At 33.7% G+C, this 25,383-nt stretch overlaps 1 protein-coding gene across 6 annotated transcripts in view; it reads right to left on the reverse strand.

The window, feature by feature from the left end:
* LOC145243903 (nicotinate phosphoribosyltransferase-like) overlaps window positions 1–25,383 on the reverse strand; it is a 328,038-nt gene that overhangs the window by 4,935 nt on the left and 297,720 nt on the right. For 4 of the 6 annotated variants that reach the window (XM_080107013.1, XM_080107009.1, XM_080107014.1 and 1 more), the window contains 4 exons: window positions 24,728–24,830; window positions 19,023–19,120; window positions 7,068–7,139; window positions 2,972–3,079 (listed from right to left, as the gene is read on the reverse strand). In XM_080107013.1, coding sequence (XP_079963139.1) covers window positions 2,972–3,079; window positions 7,068–7,139; window positions 19,023–19,120; window positions 24,728–24,830 — 381 coding nt within the window. The remainder of the gene's footprint in view (window positions 1–2,971; window positions 3,080–7,067; window positions 7,140–19,022; window positions 19,121–24,727; window positions 24,831–25,383) is intronic. The other 2 variants (XM_080107010.1, XM_080107012.1) reach the window with 1 other exon arrangement.

Consider the following 25,383-nt stretch of genomic DNA (forward strand, 5'->3'; position numbering starts at 1 on the left):
GTTAATCATTCAGCTTATTTTGCCTGCAGTATTTGATTTGTATTGATATCCTGGAAATATCTTTGAATTGTTTTAGGTTTTTTTTGTTTTTTTTTTACATAGGCATAACCACTTATCAAGGCCAGAGACCACTCGAGGATAAGGGTTAAGAGTGTACAGTAGTCAATTGGACAATATAGTAATCATTAGTAATGGAATTTAGGTAAATTTGTTAACTTAAGTGGAACAGCTCATCAAGAACTTGTTTATGTTGGACTTGAAGACAACCATATTGTAGTCAGTTCTAAGAAAGAAGCTTTGTTCATGAAATCTATGTTTAGGTTTAGGCACAGATAAAGAGTGGGGGGAATTATTGATAGTGTTTTCAGCTAGACGAGTGTTTCTTGTGAAAATTTGGCGAGGGTGGACCATAGATTGAAGCTCAGTTGAGCACTTGCCATGAAAATAATGATAAAGCAGAGACAAACTCGCAACATCTCTTCTGTGAGATAGAGGTTGTAGGGAAGAGAAAAGGACATCTCATATGAGGCTACAAAGTCTATTTTGAACTCTATCAAGGCAGGACAAGTCCTTTCTAGCAGCTCCTGCCCAGATGTGGCAACTTCCACAAACATGCACACATACTCATCTTTAATATAAATCTCACCTGTCTGTTTAAATGTATGTATGTTTGCATGTATGTATGTTTGCATGTCTGCCTAAAACTTTTGACAGACAGATTGGAATATAATGAAATTGGTATCGTTTTAAACCTTGTACTTTCGGACGAGAAATATAAAAAAAAAATTGGCAAAAAATATTAATTCCATCACTCTCAATTGGGCAGTTTTCTACAAGGATGGGTCGCTTTTTTGCATATATTTTCAAAAGTCATCCACTCTTTTCTATTGACTAGCCTTAATTTTGGTGTTCGTCACTTCTGGTTTTGCGATGGACGCAACAGCAAAGACATCACATTTTTTTCCCCCATTCTTTTCCTCCTTTGCGGTACAGGTTCGAGCCTGCCTACTACCACTTTTTTTTTTTTTTTTTGCTCAACATACACCTCCAAACATCCAAGCAACGCTGGGCACCAAGGCTAGTCTATAATATAAATCTCACTTGTCTGTTTAAATGTATGTATGTATATATGTCTATCTAAAACTTTCAACAGAGGTGATGGATTTTCACAAGATCAGTATCATTTTGAAGCTCAACCTTTCAGATTACAAATATAAAAAAATTGGCCAAAAACGTTAATCTCTTCACCCTCAACTGGGCACTTTTCTACAGGGAGGGGTCACTTTTTCGCCAAGATTTTCAAAAGTCATCCCGCTCTTTTTGATTGTCTAATCTTAATTTAAATCTATATCACTTCCAGTTTGGAGATGGATGCAACAGCAAACACGTCACGTTTTTTTTTCCACATTCTTTTCCTCCTTTGCGGTACGGGGTCGAGCCTGCTTGCCTACTGCCACTTATTTTTTTGTGCTCAACACACACTACCAAACACCAGGCACCCAGGTTAGTATACACACACGCACACATATATAATTAAATAAGTTCAAATGAATTTAACTAAAAGAAAAAACTTTTTTCTAAAAGGTGCTCAATGCATGTGTAGAGCTTTTACAAGTAAGATTATATAAACAGCAGAGAAGTCTCTATACAAATTTATCCACATTTTAACATCAATCATCTTGTACAGTATTCAATAATTATTGAACCCCTGACAAAATGGTTTATGGCGAAATGTAAATCCATCCAGGTAGGACCTTTTCTGAAGTCCATAACATTTTAATTATTTTTATATATATATCAGGTGATTGAATGACTTACTGACTAAATAGTTTTCTAACGACTGATAAAATATATATATATTTTTTTGTATATTTTAAAGGTTAAAAACTTCCAAGACTATATATATATATATATATCGATATACTAGACTTTTTAACTCTTTAAAAATGGACAAAAAGTCATAGCCTGTTGACTTAGAATGAGTGTTTTAAGCAAAACTTTTAGAGTAAATGATTAATCCCTCATTAGCTTTTAACTGTGCATCAAATACCATAATATTTAGTTCACTGCATTTCATAATAAAGGTTCATACCAAACTTCAGCTAGATCAACCAGTAATTTATTAGAAAAAGTGGAACAGACAAAGAGAAATTATATATATATATATATATATATATATATATATATATATATATATATATATATATATATATATAAAATAAAAATCTGGATATTAAAAATTTATTAAAAAAAAAAAACTTATAAACCTAGAAGGAAAGTACACAAAATTTTAATTATTCAACAAGAAATACAAATAAACAAGAAAAACCTTATTCCATGGAGTTTTGAAGAATTCAATTCTTCTCATCAGAAGGAAGAGGTTTGCAAAATATACAATAAATTTGGCAGGTTAATGCAGCACAGGAAACAAATATGATATTTGCATAAAAAAGTTATTTAGCAGTTTGAGACAGTTTGAAGGGATTCAAGGGGGTTGAGAAAGTAAGAAACGGAAAAAAGGGGAAAAAAGGATATAAAAATCCAAGGGGAAAGATGGTAAAATCCAGAACAGATATATATATATATATATATATATATACATATATATATATATATTCCATTCGTTACACTTCCCTAAATACATCTCATACAATGCTTCAAGCAGACTACATTTCATTATTATATAAAAAATATAAAAATGCTCCTGTTACTACAACTATGACAGGGAGGAGAATAGGAGGGGTGGTAATAGTAGTTGCATCAGTGATGGAGAAGGAGAGTAAAAAGATACTTTAAATAATGTAAATGAAGAAAACAGGATTTGTTTGAAGGTACAGGACTGATAAGATGATAAGAGGTGGGAGAAGGAGGAGGAGGAGGGGGAATGAGTAGCGGCAAAAGAGAAGGAGAGTAAGAGGATTATGTAAATAAAAAAAAATAAACATGAAAAAAAAAAATCAGAAAATCTTACTTTATATGGACTTGGTTGCAGCGCTCTTTTATGATCTTGTCGTATGTGGCACAAAGACAAAGTGGTCTTTTCTCTCAACTCACGAAGAGTTGGTAGATTTTGTTGAATCTGTAATAGACAGATATAATTAACCATTTTTGTTTTTTGTATGTGTGACATATTTGAACATATAATCTTGCCTTTTTTAGCACTTTCATTTTTTTTTTCTCAATTTACTTTGTTTTAAAAAATAAAAATCAATTTCTTATTTGTATATTTATATTTAAATATAGATTTCGGTTCTTATTTCGAATTCAACCTCATTAAAAAAAAAAAAAAACTACCACAAAATCTTTATGATGTACGGTACGTACATCATAAAGACGTTGTCATGGAATGGAAATGTCATATTCCAAAAAAAATCACAGAAAATTGATCAAGTAGATTTGTTGTTTTTTTTATAAAAAAAATCATTTTTAAGTAATTAATGGGAATTTGTCAGTATTATAACATAAATCTAGTAAGTGTGAATTATTGTTGAGTTATCTCCCTTTGATCCATGATTTTTTTTTTCATAATGGCGGCCGAAATAGTTACATTTCAAATACTCATAAAATTTGATTTTATAAGTTAAAAAGAAAAAACTACTTGATCAATTTGTGATTTTTTTAGAATATGACATTTTCGTTCTGTGATATGTATATATATCGACGATTTTTCTGTAGTTTTTATTACGTTGAATTCTAAATAAGAACTTGTATTTCTTTCTGGATCTTTCATTTTATCGTTGTGTGTAATTTGCGTGCCTAGTTTGAGGGCAAACGTTATATTTCTTTCTAGCATTTATCCTTTCAAAGATTTCTCTCAGGTTTGTTGAAATACTTTTTTATATAACATGAGGTTTTGACTCACCTGACGAGGTTTCAGAAGTTACCGTTTTGAAAGGATGGATTTCCATTGCACAAAATAAAATATATTTTAAATCGTCATTGTCTCTTAACACAAACGATATCAGTTACTCGAGGAAAAGATCAGCAAGGAATTATAAAATCCAGAGATCACAAAGCTTGTGTTGTGATATGGCTCGTATCACGACTTCTGGTCATCCAGAGATATAAAAAAACATTTTTTTTTAAATGTGCAGAGCATGCAAGAGAGTGCATATTCCATTAACATTGACCTGTAGCTAACATCTACTATTGCAAATACATCGTGTTCCTATTCTACTACTTAAATTTTTTCTGTCTTATTGTTTTTTTGTGCAACATAAGAGGTGGACAGCATAGTACCCATCAAGAATATATTTCAACCCCACTTTCACTACCTACATACAAAACTTTATCCTCTTAATTTTATTTACCCATCCAGGAGGTCAGACACAAGGTCAGGTAGTATGCAGAAATATCAGTGCACTAGGATTAGCACAGTCTGACTTAGAAAAAAAAAAATGCTTCGGTAGCCCCATAAACACTGGCTGGTAGGAACGCCTCAGATGATTAGCGATAAACTAACCACTTCTCAAAAAGGTAAAGCCTAGGAGGATGGACCTCTTGAAACTGAACAGGACCATATGTCAACCCAAAAGCAATAAAATCGGGTTGATTGTCAAGGACGTATCCCTAACTGGTACGAACACAATTAACTATTGTTCTAGATAATAGTTCTTTCAGAAAGAATCTAAGGGAGATAAATCATGCACATAATTATTGGTGCTTGTTTATGATCTTTTAAAAGGTGAAAACATTATCTTGCATGTCTTGTCAAAATTAGTATAAATTCCAAAAATGATAAAAAAAAAAATGACCCAATAGATATGCTAGACATATTTTGAACAAAAAATCCACAATTACATTCAGAAATGCGTTGGCTTAAAAATGGTATAATTTCAATTTAAGTCAAGTTTGTCAAACTAAATTGGTTGCACAACTTTTTCACATTAAAAACATTCAATAAAACTCAATTCGATGAATTTTATTTTTACTTGTAATCATTTTTCTACAATATAGTTTTTGGAATTCATACTAATTTCATCATAACACGTAAATGCGTAATGTTTTCATCTGAAATGCGTTGATTTTAAAGATCACCAATATAAAAAAAAAGTACCAAATAATTTTTTAAGATCATCTCCCTCCATTTTAAATTTATTATTCAAAATCATCAGAAAGAAAGTTTCATGTGTTTAACTTTAAAAAAAAAAATCTTTTTTACACCTTTTCAAAATATTGCAAAAAAAGATTTTGAAAAGTTTAACGACAAAAACGAATTGATTTCATTTGATGATTAGATTAAGTAATTCTTTTTAATGTTATAAAAGAATTACTTGAGTTGGAGTGACAGAAGAGTTGAGACACAATGAGAATGAAGACGAAAGTCAAATCTCTAAGAACATCCTGTGACCGACCATATCTAGCTTGCTTTAAAGCTGTAAGTTTGCCACATAGTGGTGCGTGATGAACAACCTTGTAATCATCGGAAGTTGAGAATCCAGTTGATGACAATAGCCTCAGATTCACTGTCACCCTACCCACTGGTTTGAGAGTGGTCTGTTAATGATGTACCACTTCAAGGAATTGATTCTCCATCACCACTGTTTGTGAAAATGTCTTCAGTCTGCTTTTGGCAAAATTTCCTGACATTTGCATATTGATTTTGCAAAAGGATATTTTATTAATATCTAGTAAATTACTCTTTTAAAGTAGAGCTTGCAATCATTAATATTTACTTTAGGGGAATTCTAAGAAAAAAAAAAAAAGACTGCTCATCACTATTTATTGTATAAAGCCATTATATTTAATGTTAAAAAAAAAAGTTAAAGCAAATTGAATTGTAAATGTTAAAATAACTCTCCTACCAAATCCTTTCTTATATTGAATTTTTATTATGGTCAATATAAACAAATCAAACGAGATACAACTGTCACCTCATCTAAATTTTTTTTTTTTTTTTTTTACAAAATTTGAAAAATAAAAATTTTCACTTGTATTAAATATGGTGATCTTCTTTGTAGAAAAGATTTCCAGTTTTCATCTTGTTTATATTGGTCATCTTAAAAATTCAATAAATTGAGTTTTTTTTCAACATTTAGCATTTATGATTCAACTCGCTTTAAACTGTTTTTTTCTTTTATTAAGAAATATAATGGTTGGTACTTATACATATAAAAGCACATATGAAAATCGCATTTCCAAATAAAACCTTTTTGATATTTATATATTGTACTTAATTATCGGGCAAAAATAAGTATTTGCAGCAAAATTTAACAAAAAATTATTGAATAAAATTTTAATTAAATGCAAAAAAAAAATCAGTTTTCATCATATTTTGCACTTATTCACTATTAGTTTGAGTGCAGTTTTGAAGTGTTATGTGAAAACAAGGGAGATAAGTTCTTGAAAGGTGTATACTCAAAAGGTAAAACACTTCTCATGTTAAGAATGACTTTCTAAGTAATAACATGGGGAAGAGGGGGATGCTGAAATGACCGACTCATTTATCTTTCTCATTTAACCTACCTTTTCAAAATTACTTAATTCGATAAAACTTATTTTGATATGTTGTTAAAACATATCAGTCTCAAATCTCAAAGACTTTTAAATTGGAAATGCAATGTTTATATGTGCTTTTTAGTGTACACGGATCCAATGATTTCAAGCAAAAAGTTGCTTTGAAATAGTGGCATCTTTAAAATTCCCAAAATCTTAACCTTTAGAACAATCAATATCTGCCAGTGTTTACAATCAAGTCTCAATTTTGCAAAATAAATTTTCAATTTCTTCTTTTGAACAGCATTTGTCTGAACTGGCGATCATTAATAAACACTTTACAGAGCTTTTATTCAAATTACAGAAAAATAGTAGTTTATTCTTTCTCCTTTGGCTTCTTGGTAACAGCTGTAAAAAAATTACATTAAAAAGAATCGAAGCAGAATATCCAAAGGGAAGTAATTCTTGAAACTTTTTCTGGAATGATTTATCTCCCCCTAGATTGGTTATCTGAAGAGGAATGATACTAACATACTGGACCCTGAAAAATAAGCTATGTCATACCTTACCCAAGTGGGGAGTTTGTAAAAATCAGTAATGTGAGGATTATGATAAATAGAGCTGTTACTTACCTTGCCATTTTTCCAATAAACTTTGTAAAGGGGCTCAACTCTTGTCGGTATCACATAAGCACGCTTGGTTTCCTAAAATCAGAAAAAAACTAAAATAAAGATTTCTGCAGAAGTCAGGAAACTAAAGAAAAAAAAATTAATAAATCAAATAAAATGATAAAAATCAAACAAATTCTTTTTATTCAAAAACTTTTTCTCATACAAAAGTGATAAAAAATGGACCTGAGGAAAAGATTCATAAAGACCTAGTCAGAGATAAATTGCTTTGGAAGTAAATTTCTAAAAGCTGTCCAACACATGCCAGCATGTAAAACAGTCATTAAACCAATGATGATGAATTCAGACAATCTGTCCTTTTTTAAAACAGACTTTGAAATTCTCATTTCTTTTTTATTTATTTCACAATAGTAGAAAGTAGACCGTGCGTTTATTTTCAGCAAACTTGTAACCCTTGCTTTCCTTCCTTTTAGTCCCCACATTCCATGAGCAATGTTTCTAAGGGGGGTGGGAATTGTATTTTCGGAGTTGGAAACTCTCCATCTAACACTTATTGTTTTTTACAATAAGTGACTTGATGCCTTGTCTGGAGCGATTTCCATTAATAAAAAAAATTGTGTTTTTATTGTAAAATTTTAGTTAAATGGAAGAAATTTTCAAGAAACCTTCCTTGAATAAGCGTCAACATTTTTTCTGTAGACATTTCATTTATTCAAACTAACAGGATCTGTAGAAATTCCACAGTGCAATCTTTTATATGTAATATATTACTACTGAGAATTCTGTGGACGTTCATCGTGAATGGAGACCCTATGATATTATTGAAGCGCTTTTGTTAAAACTGTAAAAGTATTTGTATTTATCTAACTAATCTGGTTAATGTAGTATCTGTATGCATCTGGTTATTACGGTTTAGCTTGAATATCCTTATTGGAGTCTGACATATTTCCATTGTAAGGATGTCTAGCATGAACTGAAACCCCACAATATCATCATATCATTTTTAGACAGAATACAGATCCTACCCTTGGATCCTAGCCAGAAGACCAAAAGGGTATATTTTAGTTTCATGTACGGCCCAAAAGCAACATCATTTTTTAAATATTCTTTTTTACATTGCATCTTCGGAGATTACTTCATCCTATTTATCAAAAAGGATGATAGAGTATGATAACATACTACGGACATTAAATTAGCGTATGCATGTACTAATGTAATGTTCGTAGTACGTTATCACCTTCTATTCTCTTTTTTAATATATAGGATTTCCCGATCGAATAATTTATAATCTGGAAACTGTGACACATGTATGTACGTACGTTAAAGATACTATGGCATTATTAACTCAAACTAGTTTTTAAATTCTTGTGATTCGTCCCCAATAAAAAGAAACAATCAATCTACTCGATTGGAACATGGGCAGTTTCACAGATTTTGATGACAATAAAAATATGGAAGTGTGAAACATTCACTGATCATCATTCAATCTTGGGGAATGTCGGGTCACCCTGCCAGTACACGCATGCACACACACACTATATAAATAAATAAAACTCTGGAGAGTCTATTCATCCTTGCTTGAATCTTCTCCAGCAAAAACATGGTGATATATATATCAGGTTGACAAGAAAGTTCTTGCAGTTTTTAACTTTTAAATTCAGATGAACATATCATACCTCCAAAAATTATTTATTGATCGAAATAAGCACCATCAGAATCAACACACTTTTGCCAACGCAAAACAAGTGTATTTATGCGAGTAACGTAAAAATCTTGCGTTCTGGTGATGCTAAAGGCGTTTTTGATATCTGTTAGTGTTTTTTAAGCATTTTTCATTCAGAAAGTTGTCAAGATGCTTGAAAAAGTGGTAGTTGGTAAGTGAGAGATCTAGAAAGTATGGCAGATGAGACCGAGTTTCATAGCCAAATTCGTTCCAACTTCTGAAGAATCAGTTTAGTAATGTGCGGTCAAGCATTGTTGGGCCTTTTCTGTTGACTAATGCTAGGTGTTGAAGTTTCTGATGCATCCATCCATTTGTTGACAATACTTCTCTACCGTAATGGTTTCCTCTGCATTAAAAAACCTGTAATGGACGAGACTGGTTGGAGACCACCAAATAGTCAGTGTGACCTTCTTTTGGTGCAACTCTGGCTTCAGAAGTGTCTTGGAATTTTGTCAGTGTCTAACCACTGAGCTGAGCTGAGCTGAGCATCGCCGGTCATCGTAAAGAACCCACTTTTCACCACAAGACACAACCCGGTTGCGAAACGGGTTGTTCTTGCATAAAAGAAAGAACGATGACATTTCATAATGACGTTTCTTTTGGTTGTCATTCAATTTGTGGGGCAACCATTTATCAAGTTTTTTTTATCTTTCCAAACCCTCTCAAGTGGTTGGAAATAGTCATATGTTACGTCTAATTCAGAAACAAGTCCTCAAACAGTCGTGCATGGATTAGCTTCGACTAAGGCTCTTAATCGTTGTCAAAATCTGATGGTCGACCACTATGCTCATCATTTTCAAAACTTTGTCACCGCCACGAAATTCCTTAAACCACCACTGTGCTATGTGTTCAGTAGTGGTTCCTGGACCAAACCCTTCATTGATATCACAAGCGATTTCAGCAGCTTTTCGGCCTGAATTGAAATAAGAAAATTGTCGTATTTGCTTTTTATCCATCTTGTATTCAACGTTCTGAAATGAAGTGTTTTAAAATGATTGTAATTTCAATAATTAGATAGAGTGAAAAACGTTCTTTAAAATGATATATAAAGTAAATGAAAACTTATTTGAAAATACGTCATTTGAAATCAAAATTAAAAATTCTGCAAAAACTTTCTTCTCAACCTAATATAATAATATATATATATATATATAAAATATCACTCTTTTATGTTTTATATGTATTTCATATTTCTTATCTAATCTTTCCTCTATCTCCCTTCCCATTTTTTTTACATTTTTCTTTCTTTCTGTCCTTCACTTTTTCTCTTGTTTTGTTTATCATCGCCATCATTTTTTTTACAATCCCCCATATTATCAATTTTGATTTCGGTTTCAATTCTAGCTGATGGCACTCAAATCATTTTTTTTTACTCTTGAAATCATGACTATATATTGGGTACAATATCATATGAAATAATCAATAGAGAATTTATTCTATAATAATAAATACGAAATCTGCGTAAATTAAAATATATTTAAGCGTACTTTACGACCAGGCAATGCTGAGCGTCCCAGCTAGAATATATATAAATGTGACCTACTCTGCTTGTGTGTGTGTGTGTGCACGGAACAGTTTCTATCAAACTATACTGTCAATTTTTGATCTACCGACTTGAAACTTTATATACGGGCTATTTGGGCTCGTGGAAAAAAAATTTAGTTTGGTTTTTATCAAGAAAAAAAAAAAAATGTTTCTCAGGAGTCAAAATTGAAAAATTGGAACATGGCTGGTATAAGTTGAACCAATGTGCATTTTTTACACATGTGAAAATGTGCTTGGGATATGACATGCTGACAGAATGGATAGTTGTAACCAGATATAGCCAAATTTAATTTATTTATATGGTTGATTATTGCAATATTGCCAGGTCTTAAAATAAGTCTTTCATTCACAGCTTTTTTTTTTTTTTTAATGTTTTTCTTTTTATTACTTTAAATTTACTAGTGTTGCTGAAATATTTAAAAATGTATGCAGACTTTAATAAGATATTTTGAAAAATTGGACAATTTCATCCTAAAAGTTAGTTTTAAGCAACAAATAATATATATATACACTCACACACACACACACCCACATATATGTATATGAAATCTGTAACCCAATCTTTTCTCCTCAAAAGTCTTCTTTTTTTTTTCTTTTTTTTTTTTTTTTTTACATGGGGGTCACCACTTATCAAGGCCCGGAGGCCACTTAGGGATAAGGGTTATTGCATGTACAGATATTATTGTAGGTTTGTCAGGAATTTATTTATGTTGGATTTGAAGACATCCAATTTGTAGTCAGGTGGGAAACAGGCAAACGGAAGAGAGTTCCACAGTCATGCACTTCTCAGAAAGAAGCTCTGCTCATGGAATCTACGTTTGGATTTAGGCACAAATAAAGAGTGGGAAAAATTATTGACAGTAGTTTCAGCCAGACCGGCAAGGGGGGACGAGAGATTGGAGTTCAGACGAGCACTTGCCATGGAAATAAGGATAAAACGGCAGGCTCGCAACGTCTCTTCTGTGGGAGAGAGGTTGCAGGGAAGAGAAAAGGGCATCCCTCACTAAACCACAAAGTCTATTTTGTACTCTGTCAAGGCAGGATAGGCTGTTTTTAGTAGCTCCTGCCCAGATGTGGCAGCAGTACTCTATCCTTAGATGTACCTGGCTTTTATACAGATAGAGAATTGCATCAGTAGTGAGATATCTTCTGGAGCGGTAGAAGGATCCCACCATTTTCCCAGCGTCCTTGGCTACAGACCTGATGTACGTGTTCCATTTCAGATCAGGAGTAAAGGTCAAACCCAGAAGCTTGTCAAAACATGGAGCCTCCCCAAGACTAGAGCCATCCATTTCAATTGATGCCAGATGGGAATCAGAGCGTTAATGATGTAAAGATAGAAGCTTGGTTTTAGATGCATTAAAAGTGACCAGCCACCTCTTCCCCAACTGTACCACGCGCTCAAGATCAGAGGAGAGAGAATTAGAGAGAAATTTGTCATTTACGGCATTTGATGTGTTACCATAGATGGTCGTGTCATCAGCATAGATGTCAACGAATGATTTAAGTATGTGTTTTGGGAGATCATTTATGCATATCAGGAAAAGAGTTGGGCCTAGGATGGACCCCTGAGGGACTGCAGCATTAATATTGATGCCCTCTGATTTCTGCCCATCAACCACTACTCTTATGGACCTATCAGAGAAATGATTTAATGATTGAGAAAACATTTCCAGTGATACCGTAGCTGGAAATCTTGTGAAGTAGACCCTTATGCCATACCTTATCGAAGGCCTTCGATATGTCAAGAGCAATTGACCTGGAAAGGAAGCCTTTGTCAAGAGATTAACTAATCCTATGAGATATAACCGTTAGCACATCTGCTGTAGATTTTGCAGAGCGGAAACCATATTGCATGTCACTAAGAAGGTTGTTTCTGTTGAGGTGGTTGACTACTTCTTTATTTAATATGGATTCCAACAACTTACTCATGACACACAGGAGACTTATTGGTCTGTACTGAGAGGGAGATGACTTATCACCTGAATTCTTAAATACAGGGTATACTGATGAGGTTTACCAGCACTTCTCCTTAAGGCAACGCTTAAAAAGTTTTGTAAGTATGGGAGCAAGTTCTGGTTGGACTTTTTCAGCACCATAACTGGAATGCCGTCAAGGCCAGTTGCTTTACTGGAATCAAGGTTCTTGATTAGCTTGGCAACCTCACGCACAGATATTTTTATGTTGCATAGCGTGTTGTGTGTTATAGGAGAAAATACGGGGAGTTGATGGCCTTTGTCGCATAGGGTAGAATTAGCTGCAAAGTTCTTGGCAAATAGTCTGGCCTTGTCTGATGCTGACGAGATGACCTCAAGTCCATTGATGATAGTTGGGATAGAATGCACACTTCTATTCAAGATCCTGTTTGCTATTTGCCAGAACTGGTGGGAACCAAGCCACTGCTCAGCTACTTTGGATTTAACGGACTGAGCATATAGCTCTCTTGCATTTTTTATTACTCTTTTACAGTGGTTTTCGGTTTTAATAACTTTTATGCATGTCACAGTTAGGATTTCCTTTGTTTGTTCATATGAGTAAAATACTGCACAAGTACTTTATTTCTTGGGTAGGATAATGTACAAGTACCTAATTTCTAAAATATTGATGAAACTACTCGATAATTTTCTGTTGTGCTAACTTTTCCGTGTGTCATAAGTAAGAGTTTGTTTGTTTTTACATCAGAATGCTATAGTAAAGAAGCACCTTATTTCTTATATAAATGTCATACAACTCGAATATATTACATGATTTTCAGTTTTGATTACATTTATGTACGCCGCAAGTAAGATTTCCTTTGTTTTTCATATGGGTACTATACTGCACAAGTACCTTATTTCTTGGGTAGGATACTGTACAAATACCTTTTTTATAATTTATGAATGAACAAACTCAATACATTCATAAAATTTTCTATTGTGCTAAATTTTCTGTACCTCAGGGGGTAAGAATTTGTTTTTAATCTGGGTGCTATAGTGAAGAAGCACATTATTTTTCATATGCAAGTCATACCACTCGAATATTATATGGGATTTACGGTTTTGATAACTTATGTACATCACAGGTAAGATATTCTTTGTTTTTTCATGTGAGTAATATACTGCACAAGTACATTATTTCTGGGGTAGAATACTGTGAAAGTACCTTATTTCTAATAGAAAGATGAAACTACTCAATGATTTTACATAAGTTTTTCATGAGTACTATACTGTACAAGTGTCTTATTACTTGGATAGAATTCCTTGTATACATAAATGTATTAACAAAGTAAGTGACCATTGCATGCGATTTTTGGAATATGACATCTATAGACATATACAAACATATACATTACACATAATTCATAATGATCACTTAATTAGTTTTGGAATGCATCCAAGACACAATAATATATAATTATATACACATAATTAAAATTCATAATGATCGGTTATTTAGTTTGGGAGTGAATCCAATAATAGAAATATATAGTCATATACACATTCTTAAAATTAATAATGATCAGTTAATTAGTTTAGGAGTGTATCCAATACATACAAATATACAGACATATACACATAATTAAAATTCATAATGATCGGTTAATTAGTTTAGGGGTGAATCCAATAATAGAAATATATAAACATATACACATAAATAAAATTCATAATGATCGGTTAATTAGTTTAGGAGTGAATCCAATAATAGAAATATATAATCATATACACATAAATAAAATTCATAATGATCAGTTAATTAGTTTAGGAGTGAATTCAATACAAAATTCCATTACTGGATCTATTAACATGATTATTGGAATGTAACAAATAAGCCGATATATAATATATCCTATATATTTGGAATATGACATTTTCATTATGTACAACAAAACCATTTTTTTAATATTTTTTTTAAATATGGTGTTCTTGTATAATTATTACATAACATTTGAAAGTCAAGAATATCGGAATGTAACACACAAGAAAAAAAAAAAAAATGATGGAGCTCGAACCCGCAACCCTGTTGTCAGTAATCGGTGATGCTACCCACTGCACTAAAGAGACAACTGCTTTCAAACACTTATAAATTTATTTAATAAATAAATCTCTGTTACAAATTGTGTGCATGCGCACAACGACATCATTGGCGCTATGCTCGCCAAGTTGTCATTTCTTTCAAATTTGAACCCCCTTTTTTAATCCCTTAGCAACTTGACTAGCATAGCACCCATGGTGTCGTTTTAACTCATTAAACACCTCTAATAAAATTCTGCACTCTATATGCAATCTTTTGAGCTACTGCACACTGTCAAGCAACCATCTGTCTAGGAGATACAATTTAAAAAACGGAGACAGGCACACACGCACACATACATAGTGAGATTTATATATTAGATTTTTCTTTTTTAAAGGAGAGCCGAAAACGCATTGTGAACGCATTTTCGGCAGCACCGAAACTCACTTTTCTTAATTTGTCCCTCAGGGTGAAACAAAAGGAAAAGAAAAAGGTGTATAGTAGGCCGTCAGTCGTTTTCCTGAGCAGTTACTTGAGATGTTCTTATTTTCTCCTCCTATTTCTAATAAGGGTGCTGGAGGTAAACATTTTACCTGGGCTGACGTTATCCGCCTGATAGTCAGGGACTCAAACTTTGGATTAACCACCTGTCCTATCAGCATGTGCTAAGTACTAGGCTGCTGTATTATCATTTGGTGAATGGATTTTGGACCATGCAGTAGCTTCAGGTGGGGCGTCTCAATATCATACTAGTGGGTAATGTTATAGCTTTTCTTCTACATGGTCTGCAAAAATCATTCTTTGTTCCTTTTTTTTTTTGTCCATCTCTGCTCTAACGACTCTGCAACCTCTTCCACATATCTCCATACTCAATAATGAAAAATCTCAAGAAACAAAACAAGATTAAACCTTGAACTCCAACTCCCAACGTGAATCCCAGCTACCAGGTCTCCTTCAACATCAGTGGTTTGCATTTCAATCTTCCAGAGGTTGAAATCCAATTACGGGTGACCAAACCTGATCTATTGTTCCTGTGCGAAACTGGCATTGGTCGGACTGTTTCCCTATATAAGTTTACGATTAAAGAATACTCAAACTTATCAAAATCTGATCCTCAAAATCGTCATGGGAATAGAATACGTGCCTACATTAGAGATGGCTTTCCATGTGTTAGATACATCTCCAGAGAAGATTCTAAATTACCCTATGTGTGCTTCAGAGTACTACTGGCTCATAGCACCACACTCATATTTGCTCTATCATCCCCCACAAGTGGAGTTACTATCTATGAGAAAATTGACCACATTCTGTCTGCTCATCCCTCGGCTAACATTCACATCTGTTGAATGAGAAAGATTCATGATTTGGCCACTCAAGCAAGACGGATAATAAGGGCAGGTACAGTTATGTTGTGGCCCTTTAGCTATGATCACAGTGTAGTATCTGTTTTATGTTGTGGCAGGCAGTGCCAAGGGTCAGAACGATTATTAGGATTAATTATTCAATTATTTAGGTAAAAAAATATTCAGAAAAATGTTTTAAAAGAAAAGAATGTTAGTTAAAATATTTTTATTAAATATTTGTTATTTTATTTTATTTTTATTAAATATTTAACTCTTTGTATTTTATAGTGAAAGTTCCGAAATCGATTGCGTCTGTTTAGCAAGTTTTAATAAAACGGAGAAAAATATTCGAAGCAAAAGCCAAAATAAAATAGATAAATGTCAGCACTTTTGTAAAAGGATAAAGATAAATAAATATTAATCTATCATATAAAGTTATCTTGCCAGACTTTCAAAGTCATACGCAAATAGTAATTCGTCTGATATCGATACTTGATTTGAACTATACCGTTTTGTTTGTTTTCCCTTTCTACAATTTTATTGGTTCAAGTAAAAATGTTATGAATAAAAAAAATCATGAAGAAAATTTGGAATTTGATTTAGTAGACAACAATATGGCTTTTGTGATAAACAAGATTGTCCTCTGATTGACGTTAGAGACACGTAAGCCAAGAGAGATCAGAAATAGTTGATAACGGGAAGTCAAAGAGATGAGTTGTTAGCTAGCCACTGAGTTAGTAGACAGGAATTGTCTCTGTGGTCCAATGGAAGCATCTACGAACTAACTAAAAAAATGTAAGGGAGAAGATGAAGAGCTGTAAACTCCGAGATGTGGAACATTTGGAAATAAAGATCTGGAAATAATAACTCAGCATTTTGGGTGTCCTATTCGGAAGAAGATGCTTTCATTTCAGGTGTCTGCTGCCAGAGGAGGGGAAGACAATAAGGTATGTGACCTATCGGGTGTCAAGCAGACAACGGTGTTGTTGGTCATTGTTAAAGACCGTCCGTTATTGTCGTGAATATGTGAAAACACCCAGATACACATGGGAAGACTATTAAATTATAAGGACAGTTAATTTTCTTTGTATATGAGGTGTCTGTATGTGTCAATCTGTTACATGTATATTTTTTTTTTTTTTTTTTTTTACAAAGGCATCACCACATTATCAAGGCCCAGAGGCCACTCAAGGATAAGGGTTAAAGAGTGTACAGTAGAAGTTGGTCAATATAGTAATCATTAGTAATGAAAATTTGGTAAATTTAATAACTTATATGGAACGGCTCATCAAGAACTTATTTACTTTAGACTTGAACACAACCATATTGTAGTCAGCCGGAAAGCAGGAAAACGGAAGACAATTCCACAGGCGTGCAGTTCTAAGAAAGAAGCTTTGTTCATGGAATCTATGTTTAGGTTTAGGCACAGATAAAGAGTGGGGGAAATTATTGATAGTGTTTACAGCTAGACGAGTGTTTCTTGTGAAAGTTTGGCGAGGGGGGACCATAGATTGAAGCTCAGTTGAACACTTTCCATGAAAATAACGATACATCAGAGACAAACTCGCAACATCTCTTCTGTGAGATAGAGGTTGTAAGGAGGAGAAAAGGACATCTCCTACGAGGCTACGAAGTCTATTTTGAACTCTATCAAGGCAGGACAAGTCTTTTCTAGCAGCTCCTGCCCAGATGTGGCAACAGTATTCCATCCTTGGACGTACCTGGCTCTTATATAGATAGAGAATAGCATCAGCAGTGAGATATCTACTGGATCGATAGAAAGATCCCACCATTTTTCCAGCGGCCTTGGCAACAGATTTGATATACGTGTTCCATTTAAGATCAGGAGTAATGGTCAAGCCCAGAAGCTTGTCAAAACTTGAGGCCTCCTGAAGACGAGAGCCATTCATTTCAATTGATGACAAATGTGGATTAGAATGTTGATGATGTAAAGAGAGAAGCTTGGTTTTAGATGCATTAAAAGTAACCAGCCACTCCTTTCCCCATTGTACTTATACTTATTATACTTATTTATATTGTATATTACATGATACACGTAACAGATCGACACATACAGACAGCCCATATACAAAGAAAACTAATTGTCCTTATAATTCTAACCACTAGACGATACACAAGCATCGATTACAGAAGCATGTATATCTTATATACATTAGACATACATAGATACAGTTATATAAACCCGACAATACAACACGGTCATGATTTCTCAATTGCTTATGAACACAAATTGTTCACGAACCTACCCATATGCCTGACACTGACGGACAGTTTTCAAGCCTCCTTGACTTTTTTCTTACAACTTGCCCAAAATAGTGCTCATCCTCTAATCTGTATCCATTGAGATCACTCAGTTAAGATTAAAACAAAATGTAATAAGTCCTCAGATGTACCTCTCCATCATACTGTATTGATACTCTATTGGGATAAATTCTGAACATTTATATCAGATATACCTCTGCATTTCATGTTAAAAAAGAATGTGTCCTCTACAGTATCTGACCTGATGAATTGTTGGTATAAACTGCTTTATACCCTCCAAGAAATTCCAACAAAAGCCTAATAGCTGCGGTTCACTCCAGAAAGTGCTGCTGCCACTATGCATAGAAACCACTATTTCCACTGTTTTCAATGAAATAGATGTGCTGAGACTAAAGCTGCCTTTGTAAAAGTATAATAAAGAAGATGAGAGAGTTGTAGGCTTAGTTCGTCAATTCCAAAGTAGCTGGGTAGCGGCTTGGTTCTCATGAGTTTTGGTGAATAACAAACAGGGTCCTGAACTGCAGCACATCTTCTATCCTAACCATCATCAATGGACCTGAGGTAATTTCATCAGAATCTGATAAAGCAAAACTCTTTGCCAAAAAACTTTGCAGCAAATTCTACCCTTTCGACTATGGCCGTCTACCCACCATATTTCCTCGTGTGTCTGATAATATGTTAATAGACATACAAATATCTGTGCATGATGTTGCCAAGCTTATCAAAACCCTAATTCCAGTAAAGCAACTGGGCCCGTGGCATTTCAATCATAGTGTTCAAATTCTTCAACCAAAACTAGCACATATACTTACAAAGCTGTTTTAAACGTTGCATCAAGGAGAAATGCTTCCCAACACCATGGAAAACTTCATCAGTCTGCCCTGGATTTAAAAATTCTGGAGATCGGTCATCCGCTCCTCAGTATAAACCAATCAGTCTCCTGTGCGTCATGAATAAGTTGCTGGAATTGTGATAAATGTTATTGGTCTGTACTGAGAGAGAGATGACTGATCACCTGGAATTTTAAATATAGGGCAGACTGATTTTCTTTACAAACAATATCTCTCTACGTACATTTAGACCTACCTGAAAGGGGTGCCGACAAAACACCCTCTCTCCTTCTTTCAGGGGATCCTCATTATCTCTCATTAGCACATCTATTAAGGCTATATCTGAAAAGAAAAAAATTGCAAAAATGTAAGGAATTTATATACTGATATGCATAACTGATGGCAATGTTCTGCCTAATAAGACAATGGTGTTCTGCATCTAGTCTGGTGCACTGCAGTATCTGCTGTGGTTATAAAGTTCGAACCTGGAATTGGCTCTCCGGATGCAGACCTGGGCGGGTAATAAGGAGATCTAGGTTTATCAGTTACCAAGGTCTCCTCTCAATGTTGCAGATAAAGTCCGATGGAAAGGCAAGCCAATATGATGCAAGAGTTGACGGAAAGGTGTTGCAGTGTTTCACTATACACCTATCAGGACTTCAAGCACGATTTCTTGTCAGGGTTACTTTCCAATTTTGACGAAAATAACAGATCTTCATTGTATCAAAATGAAAGCAAAATCCTTGAATGATTCTTTGTAATAATATATATCGATACTTACCTGTGTTCATACGAACGCAAACATTTTCAATCTTTACATCGAAAAATTTTTTTTTTTTACTCATGTTTTCCCCATATAAAACACATTGCCACTTGAACATGAGACGTTACTGTTTACAGGAGATGAGCAAGATGTTGGTTTACATTACATTTAAGCTTGTGCATGTCAGTACAGTAAGGGAAGCATGTAACAGAAAGTGTATTCCAAAATCTAGCAATCCAAAAGGAGAATCTATTAGAGTAGAAGGCTTTCCATCATTTAGCGACTTCTACAGTGAAGGGGTAGAAATTTGTTGCTAAACAGGTTTATCGAGGGTTAGGGTTATGTTTGTCAGGGGTATGATTATCTAGAAGGTACAAGTACGATGAATTCATCAGATCACATTCTATTAAAATACATGCAAAACAGGCACAGGGATGCAACATTGCGGCAATGAGACAAAGGTTTGAGCTTAGTTGGCAAAGCAGGACCTGTTAGATTCAAAACTCTTTTTTGGATGCTGTCTAAGAGGTAGAAATAGTAGTGGATGCACTAACTCCATGCATGGGCGAACGGATGCTTTGTAGAGATACAGGATACCCTCAGGTGAGAGTTATTTTCTAGAATGGTAGAGGGAACCCACTTTCTTTCCATCAGCCTTTGCAATGTCCCCAATGTTTTTGTTCCAGTTCATGTTGCCTGTGAATAAATGTGACTGATCTGTACAGAGAAAGAGATGAGGAGTTTGAATGAAAAACTCTTAGGTAGGATATAATTAGTCATGGCTATTGGTAGTACCCACCCATCTATCTGCAGATACATACTTGCAGACAAAAAAAAAAAAAGTGAAACCCACTAACTGAATGATATACAGATGTGGGGGTGGGTGGGTAAAAGATGAAATTCACACATGTTGACAGGAACAAAAAAAAAAAGTATTATTTTTGTAAATATTAAAAGCAATAAAAATATATTAGGTGAATATAAAACAGAATAATTAAAACCAATTTTCTAATTAATTACATAATTTAAGCACACTGAAATGGTACGTGCTAAAAACTGATGTTCTGCTGTGAGATCCCCTGCCTTACCCAATTAAAAACTTTCAACAATTCTTTTAATTACTTTATTGTTTTTGTTCAAAACTTAATTTTTCATGGCTGATACTAATGATAAAATAATAAATATTTATTGATTTCAAACTACCAGTAAAATTAAAATCTATATATCTGCACCCCCCTCCTCACCACCACAAGGGTCATTTTAAGTTTGTGAAATTATATGCACAATCTAGTTCATCTGAGACAAGCATAATCAGTTTTCACGGATCTGGACAAAGTGAAATAGCCAGATAAAAGGAATTACACATAAAAAATTGGCCATGTCTTCCATGTTTTTAAATAATGATGTAGCAAATGATTTTATTAGTTCAACAGGATCACATAAGTATGGCAAAAACTATGGTGTTTTTAACCGTTTTAACAAAAAATAAATTTAAAAACTAATAAAATAAAAATAATCCAATGAAATTTTCTTAATAAAAATCTCATGAAAATTTTTTCTTTTAATTTGGTTATAAAGCAAATGAGGAGGAAGGGAGAAAGACACAAGTTTGAATGGAGAAAACAAGTTATAGGTAGTCGGGTTAATGGGTTTACTGAGACCCCTTCCCAACCAATAAGTGTTAAGTAGGAGAGAAAAGAAAATAGGAAATAAACAAAAGAGGAAATTGGTTTATCAGTAGAACAATGGTGTGGAAAATGGAGTTGATGGAAAGACAATAGGAAGTTGTTCACCATGGCACACAAGGAAGAGCTGAGGTGTGGTAGATGGGAACATAAGGTCTTGATATATTTTTAGAGTTAGTTTTAGGAGTGACTGGATTTTACATTAATTGGGAGCGGTTTACGACAGATTTGAGGGCACTTTCTGGTTGATGTCAGTTTAGAACTGGATACAGTCAGATGCAAATCACAAATTGTAGCAGAATGGGAAATGAATTGATCTACCAATTAACAATCAGAGCCTCAACAGTAGAACATAAATGTGAACTTTAGCATGTAGAGGGTCGATGGTGTCACACACACACCCAGTAACTGATATGTTCAGAATTTTAATACTTGTGAACCTGCGCCACCCCCTAAACAACTGACAATGTGCGACAATGACATGGCTATAAGAAGAGAAGGCAAAAGAGAAGACTATCGAAACAACATCAGGATCAGCGATGTTGTTGAGCGGAGGACCATGTGGAGATCACAGATTGACTCTAGTAAGCAGAAGTTGGTAAAATCATGCGACTATCAAAAAAGTTTTCCTCTTTTCAGCGACACAGTTAAGGAGATTGCTCACAAAAAGTCATTGTTCCCTATTTAGCTCCAATACATTCAGGCTGTTATCAAGTGCATGGTCTCAGCTGTCCGTATCTTTTCTTTTGTTTGTTGACACAGTAACCCGTGTGTAAAGTGTATTTAATCGCTCACGTTTTCCAAGGAATTAATAAAACTTCTATTAGAAATAATTCTCTGCTTCCGTTTCAGATATTTGGGATGCTGAAAACATCACAAAGGTTATATTTTAGAAAAATGGGAATGCGGCACTGCACACAACCAGAGATTACAGAATGTTTAATATACAACAAATGTGGACATTTTACTTAAAAAAAACTTTTTCCTTCTCCGATGATTGATATTTTACTATCCGAAATTAAAAAACATTTCAAGTAACAAAAAAATCAAATGATTTTTTTTTAAAGTATCTGCACCTAAATGTGGTTTCAAAACATTTTGTTGATTCAAAATGTTTACAATGCAATTCCAAATAATTCAAAGAGCAGTAATTCAGACTGTGAACATGGATTGTGGGTGTTCACTGCTTGTTTTGCTGGTCTCAAGTTGGTGCTCAATTCTAATTGTACGAGTGTGTGGTCATAGTCAATGTTGCAACAGAAAGTCCTACAAACAAAATTAAAACAAGTAACAAAGTTTTTAAATGATACTCATTTTCTTCTACTAAAAAAAAAAAAAAAAAATGCCAAATATAAAAAAAACAAAAACATACCTTACAGCTGAACACAATCCACTAGCCGAGAGGCTTAAGGGCCTATCTTGTCCTGAGAAACACGCAAATTCAAACTGACCTCTGCCAGAATACATATAGATATTCAGGTCCTTTGTGGTAGACCACTTAGTTATCCACTTAAAATGCTAATCTGCTACCTACTGATCTATGGACATAAAAAACTGCTTACAGAGTCTTGGACATTACTTCTTTTCAAGTACTTTATTCTCAGCATAAGACCCTGTTTAAAGAGACAAACTTTTCTGATAGAGCTGGGTTTAGTTTTAAGGCGCATCAACCATCTATGGGTTATTTCAATGCTGAATAAACTTGTCAAGTATAATTCTATACAATGACTATTTATATTCCTAGCATATGTTGACTGATGACAGGGCAATTCAAAACGAAAAATTAAGTTCTGGATGGTCAGATTATAAACTAGTTTGGTGATCCATCTTTTCTTCGTTAAATATTTCACCTTTGTGGCAAGTCTGTTATTCACATCACAATCATACAATCCACTAAGCATTCTGTTCACAATGATTTCACAACTATTTATTATGGTGTCCAACCTTACAGATAATAATGACCTCTTCCACTTATTATAACGACCAGGAGAAGATGTTTCTCAGCTTGCACTCGTGGCTATCCGACTGAAGTATCTCAAAACTTCATTTGTTTTCTTTCTGTTCAATAGATTCTGTTTCTCCTAATTATCAAGTTGCGTCTTTCTTCCGAACTCTTACAGAACCACAACACCATTTGACAGCAATTCTATTAATCAATGTAGCAGTAGAGGGAAAACCCTTGTTGAATAGTTACGACGTAGTCAACATTTTAGCGGTGTCTTCAAATCCAAGATCATTATGCCATTTAGAAAATTCTATCGATTGCCGAGGTTCTTGATGACACTAACAGTTATGGGAATAGCATTACAAGTTGATTTTTTTCTTTTTAGATAATTATTTTAAGATGCTTAAAACCGTTTGAATTATGCAAATACCATCAGTAGTTCAAAAGTTATGAGAATTTTAAGTGCCAAAATTTGTTTTTCCGTGGATATTTTTCTTTAGAAAAAGCGGGCTAAATTACGGACCTCAACATTTCAAGAAATTTGGTAATTTCGCCACCATTTATTTATACTTGACACTCTTATGTAAAATTGTGTGCTCTTTCTAATGCAGTTAAATTTGATTTATCTATTTACCATAAGCCATGAATTATAAATTCAGATGTACAAATTTCATTTTTTTTTAAACTGTCGCATGGTATTATACAGTGGGTGTCTATTCATGAACAAAACTAAGTATTATAGTGGTATTTAAATATAGCTTTATTGAGAGCAGGCATTTTCCTGCCTCCTCACCAAAGGAGAGCTTAATCTGGGTGTAGCCATTGAATTGCTCGGTCATAACTTTGCCTCCTGTGGTCGTAAAAATAAAAATCAAACACCAGTAGAGTTGGACTTTGTTCATACAGCCTGTAAAATTTCAGTCTTATCCAATCAAATTTAACCCCGCACATATGTACCCAAACGTAATGTATGAAATGCAAACATTGAAAAAACTGTTTCCCTTTTTGCTGTCGTAATTTTTTAATGTTTTTTTTTATTTTTAACTTGGAGCATAAAAGAAAAATAAATTAACATAATTGGAATGCTTATTCTATTCTCTTTTCAACGATGTAATTTTTTAAAAAGTTGACTAACGAATAAAAAAGATATGACTTGTTGAAGTACATTAGGTATGTAATATTGCCGATGTCCACAAAAATACAGCATAAGCTTGTAATGCTAATGGGAAAACATTTTTCAAAACTATTTCTGAGCGGAAAACATTTTTCCGGTCATAATTTAAATGAAATAGTTTTTCAGTCATAATTAGAAACAAGATGATGATGATGGTAGCTAAGTAGTTAATGACACAAACTGCAAACCTGGGTTGCCAAGTTCAAATCCATTTTGTTCTATACAAACAACTTTCATCCAACCACATTTGACCTTGTGTCTGACCTCCTGTATACGAGGTATATAAAATAATTACCAACAAGATTTGCCGAAGCGAGAATTTTTCAAAGAATAAAAATTACTAAAAAGTTCTTCAATAAATAAAACCACTTGTTATGCTTACCGTCGGCACCGTATAAACGATATGCACATTTTTTCCCAGGAATGCTGATCTTTTCTGGTTCTTCGCTAAGCTTAATCCGTGGAATTCCATTGATCTCAACAAGCTGAAAAAAAAAAAAAAAAAAATTATTTTTAAGCTTTTTAGAGTATCGATTAGAAAGTCATTTTGGGGTATGAATTAAAATTTTAAAAAAGGTTAAAGTTAAGTATTATGCTCGGTTTGTGCAACCAAACTAAAAAAAAAAAAAAAAAAAAAAATTAAGTGCCCTGTTTAAAAAAAATTTAAAAAAGTAAACCTTCACTTTCAAGATTCTATTTCATGTAGAAAAACATTTCTTTTATTTAGATTAAATCATTTAGACTATTGTTCATGTCTTGAATACTAAAATTGTCTGCAAAGACTCGTGGCATAACAGATAAATGACTAGGTAAATTCAGTTGTAAGTGACACTCTTCTGGAGGTTGAAGGTTCTATTCTCAGTGCAGGCAATATGAAAACTACAAATGCGAATTAGCTAAGATTTCTATCCAGTTGATGGAATAAGAATGTGCTATGCCTGTGGATTAAATAAATGATTCCGCTCAAAATTCCGTGCAGATTTCAGAGTCTGACAGAAAAATTCCTGAGTTCAACAAGATAGGCCTGAAGAAAGTTGG

This window comes from Euprymna scolopes, chromosome 22 (genome assembly GCF_053919585.1).
Source record: "Euprymna scolopes isolate OS-2025 chromosome 22, ASM5391958v1, whole genome shotgun sequence".
NCBI lineage: Eukaryota > Metazoa > Mollusca > Cephalopoda > Sepiida > Sepiolidae > Euprymna > Euprymna scolopes.